The sequence below is a fragment of the Papaver somniferum genome, chromosome 3, assembly GCF_003573695.1.
Source record: "Papaver somniferum cultivar HN1 chromosome 3, ASM357369v1, whole genome shotgun sequence".
Classification (NCBI taxonomy): Eukaryota; Viridiplantae; Streptophyta; class Magnoliopsida; order Ranunculales; family Papaveraceae; genus Papaver; species Papaver somniferum.
This window is the reverse complement of record NC_039360.1, coordinates 70,386,221-70,390,894: the sequence shown is the minus strand read 5'-3', so window position 1 is coordinate 70,390,894 and position 4,674 is coordinate 70,386,221. Positions and strand designations below refer to the sequence as shown.

The window sequence follows — 4,674 nt, the reverse complement described above, 5'->3', positions numbered from 1 at the left end:
CGAAGTTACCCCTCCTTATTCACCTCAGTCGAGTGGTGTAGCTGAACGTAAGAACCGTACCCTTAAGGAGATGATGAATGCCATGTTAATTAGTTCAGGATTACCTTCGAACTTGTGGGGGGAAGCTGTCCTCTCAGCCTGCTATATCCTGAACAGAGTACCTTTTAAAGGATCAGATAAAACTCCATATGAACTGTGGAAAGGTAGACAACCTTATTATGCATACTTCAAAGTGTGGGGTGTTTGGCTAAGGTTTCCATCCCTAAACCTAAAATAGGACCCAAAAATATAGCTTCGTCCATAACATTTACCGAAACCCCACTCTGCTAAGAAGCTTCATTTAGTGAAATGGACAAAGTCCGTCTGAACCAGACTTGGGATCATGCTAGTTTACCTCCGGGAGTAAGACCATAGGATGTAAATGAGTCTTTAAGAGGAAACGTAAGTAGATGGAACTGTGGAAAAATTATGAGGCTAGGTTGATATCTAAAGGATATAAACTAAAAGTAGGTGTACATTTCCTTGATTCTAATTCGCTGTGACAAGAATTACTTCCGTTGAGATGCTAATTGTTATTACTGCCATAAACAACTTAGAGATACATCAGATGGATGTTAATACAAATTTATAAAGCCGTGAATTAGATAAAGAAATTTACATAGACCAACCTGAGGACTTTGTAGTGAAAGGTTGTGAAGACAAAGATTGCAAGTTGAACAAATCTTTGTATTGTTTTCAAATAAGCACGTAAACAGTGACATGATAATTTGATCATGTGATAATGAGTAGTGGATTTAAGGTAATGAATCTGACAAGTATATTTGCAAGTAACTTGTTAAGGATGCCTATGTGATTGTATGCTTGTATATTGATGATATGCTTATACTTGATATAAACGTAGATATAATTAATTCCACTAAAACATACGCTGAATGAACGTTGACTTGAAAGACTTAGACCTTATTGATGTAATCATAAGGATGAGGATTAGAAGATAATCTAACATTTATAGTCTTAGTCATTCTCATTGTGTTGAATTTGTGCTTATGAGATACAATCAGTCTGATTGTAAGCATGCCTTACTCCGTACGATTCTTCTTGTAGATTCGAGAAAAATAAGAGTAATGGAATATCTTAACTTGAATACTCAAGAGTTATAGGATGTATGATGAATTTAATGAACTGTAAGAGTCCAGACATTACCTATATTGTGAGTAAGTTAAGTATATATACTTGTAGTCCAGAACAAGAGCATTGGGATGCGCTTAATAGAGTATTATGGTACCTAAAATACTCTATTACCTTTTGTTTTATTTATGAAAGGTATCTTGTTGTCCTTGAGGGACTTTGTGATGCAAACTGGATAGTTGACTCAGAGGAGTCTAAGTCTACAGTGGATATGTTTTCACTCTAGCAAGAGGGTTTGTTTCTGGAAGTTTTTCAGACAAACATATATTGCTCAATTCATTATGGAATCTGAGAGTATTGCGTTAGATAAAGCACGACGAGAGGGGCCGAGTGCCTAAGATGCTTTTTAGAAGACATTCCTCTCTGGCATAGGCCTGTGCCAGCTATATCTATACATTGTGTTAGCCAAGCTATAATAGTTAAAGCTAAGTAATAACTAATCTCAATCGGCGTTATTTCCATTGATTGGCTAAAGTCCAAGGAGAATTTCGCGCAACCTTTGACGAAAGGTTTGTACAAAGAGATAGTAAAAATGCATCGAGGGGGTTGGGGCTTAAGCTCATATATTAAACTTACCATGAAGGATACTCAACCTTGCTGACTGGAGATCCCATGATCAAGGTTTCGAATGAGAAACTAATTTGTGGTGGGTAAAGGTAAACACTATCAGAGATTTTCATTCTCTGTCCCTTCCCTATGGTGTAGACGTGATAGTGTGACTGCATGTGGAGGATGACTTTTTAATAAGTCTTAATGAGTTCTATAGTTTCAATTTAAGATTGAAGTGGGGTGTAGCAGTAAACACTCTTGATGGATATCACCTATCTGAATGGGGAAGTGGGTCGCTTCCTATGAGAATATGAGCTGATTCTCTAGAGCATTCTGAGAAACAGGATAAGTCCAGGGCCAAAACGGACACAACGGCACGAGCTTGGCAGCAACCTTGGAGATATCATGCGTGGTTATTATCGCGGATTACACCAAACGCTAGCAGTTCAAGACATCGCGTTCACTGTCTAGCAAGTAGTTCCGGTAATCTCTCACTAAGCAAAGGTTCAAGACCTCATGGACACCTCTGCCTATAGTGGTATTTCCTGTTTTTCGTTTTTATCTATTTTTAATTCATTTTGAGAAAATGAGTTTTATGTTGTTTTTATGGTCTTGGTATTACTAGTTCTTAGGACCTAAGGGTCACTAAGGATTCACTAGTTCATGATTTTTCACTTTGGTGAAAGAAACCTTTAGTCTCACTTGTGAGAAACTAAAGATGAAAGCTCTCTATACTATTATGATTTATGCAATCCATAGTATGACCCTGGGATCAACACACTACTGTGTGAAGGAGGGGACGTTGAAATGGCTAGTATGAATTCAACATGCATGATCTGTCTGTCTGTTCAGTCAGTTCGGGTCGTGAGATTGGGTTGTTGATTTAGCAAGATCTATCTGTGTTTTTCACGTTTTATTGAGTTTTCATTCATGTGGGGGATTGTTGGAAAAACGATTAATAAAAATACTTTTTAAAGATTTTAATTTAGTGTTTCTTTTGTGAATGAAAACTTATTAGTCCCACATAGTGGAGTTTCCACTCTTTAGTTGTTTTTAAGAGACTATATAAGATTTTTAGTCCCACATAGGGGAGGAGCTCTTCTTAACTTGAGTTTGTCAATTATATAAACAAATTCACTTCTTTTGTAAATGTATGGAAAAAAGGGGTTTCTCTATATTCTAGAGGGACCCCTATATGGTAAAGGGGTTTCTCTATATTTTAGAGAGACCCCCAAGGGGATTCTTTATATTTTAGAGAGACCCCCAAGGGAAAATATTTTGTATTGCTTTCTTTAGCATTCGCGATTTTCCTTAATGTTTTTTCGGAGTTGCCAAGCTCAAGTTGAGCATCTACTACATATGCTAGTAGTAAGTGTATTAGGGTGTTTTATCCTGGAGATATCCGTCCTGTGAGGGCTATAGCATCACTCTTGAGTGTAGCCGGACGCTAATGTCTTAAGGACAGCGTGTTGAACACGCGATTCACTCTGTTTTCCAAAGTTTTGCCCTGTTGCTGTTGCGGAGATATGGGGAGCTTGTTCGTTTCGTCAAAGCAATCACTTCCACTATAAAGGAGCTAAGTATCAATAACTTTTTGCTTATTTGATTTTTCTTTGTTTTTGATTATTGCACCCAACACTAGAAAGAAAAAAATTTGCAAGAAGATTTAATCAAAACTTTCCATTAACAGAGACCAAAAATAAATTGAATCGGTAAGAAATACATACAAGACCTCAAAAATTAATTCATCACTACATACATTAATTGGCCATAAATTTAAACAATGGAATGGAGCCCTAGAAAAATGAGTATAATCAGTACTAGTAGTAGTCATCGGAAAACATGTCGGCGGTGATATCTTCTTGATCAGTTGAAGTAGTATTCCCGATGCCAAATTCATATTCTTGAGAATCAAAATCAAAGAGCAACTCATTTACCATCTCTTCATTCTGATAATCATCATCAACAATTTCATTACCAGACGGTATTGTCATCAACGCAAGGGACTTATCTTCATATGAAGAAGATGATGAAGAAGAAGTTGTGTTGTTACAGGTCATCTGTAAGTCATGAGATCTCTCCGAGACGCACTTCTGGAGTTGTTCCATGTCACTTCTCATCTGCATCAATTCATCCAAACTCAGCCCATCAACATATGTATTCCACCAAAATTTATCATTATCAGGCCCCAAATCACAATTTACCAAAGACTCCAAGAGAACCCCTCTTTTATTTTCAGCTTCTAGTTCTCTTTCAACTTCCAAACACCTCCTCTGTTGTTCATCATCATCATCTTCCTGAATTTCACGCGCTTCACCATTAATGTTATTAAGAAATCGATCGAGTATGAGAACAAGATTACCACAAACATAGGGTCTTCCAGCAGGAGAGAAAGCAATGAGTGCAATTTGTAAACCAGCTAAAACAGATAATCAGTTGCCTTCTTGAACAAACCCTTTCTTCTCTTGGAGAATGTAACCTGTAACTTTGATTTGTCTTTGATTTTTTCAATCTTAATCTTCTTACGACCATCACCTCCTGGTCTCTGCTTTTTCATCTCCATCATCATCATTTGATTCATGAACAAAGAGTTGAGTAACAAATAGAATTGGGTGAACGACTGGTAGCATAGCTTACCTTATATAGCGTTAAGAATGGCCGGAGTTAGGAAAGTATCTAAAACGAGGACGATAAATATCAATGACTAATTATAACCCATAATTTTACTAAATGCAACCCTCGATTCTAAATTATGTACGCCTCAAATCCCACCTGATTATAAACTAGAAGAATACTTAGATTCTATTCAATGATGCACGGATAACCCTCACATCTCCTTGGACTGCTTTATATTTTTTTAGTTCTCAAAATTACCCATCTTTCACTTGTTAGATTGTAAGTTCGGAACATGATTTTGCTATATGGAACGGTTTGTCT

General features: G+C 36.9%; 1 protein-coding gene across 1 annotated transcript; it reads right to left on the bottom strand.

Annotated features, from left to right (window-relative positions):
* Positions 1-3,557: 3,557 nt before the first annotated feature.
* On the bottom strand, positions 3,558-4,300 carry LOC113359562 (agamous-like MADS-box protein AGL23). The gene is made up of 2 exons (XM_026603174.1): positions 4,273-4,300; positions 3,558-4,156 (listed from the first exon to the last, which is right to left on the bottom strand). The coding sequence occupies exons 1-2, from the start codon at positions 4,298-4,300 to the stop codon at positions 3,558-3,560; spliced, it is 627 nt and encodes a 208-aa protein (XP_026458959.1).
* Positions 4,301-4,674: the final 374 nt, after the last annotated feature.

Coding starts and splice junctions, on each gene's coding strand:
- LOC113359562 (XM_026603174.1), bottom strand. CDS start 4,300: ATGGAGATGAAAAAGCAGAGACCAGGAG. Junction 4,157..4,272: donor GAAAAAGCAGAGACCAGGAG/GTGATGGTCGTA, acceptor TATCTGTTTTAG/CTGGTTTACAAATTGCACTC.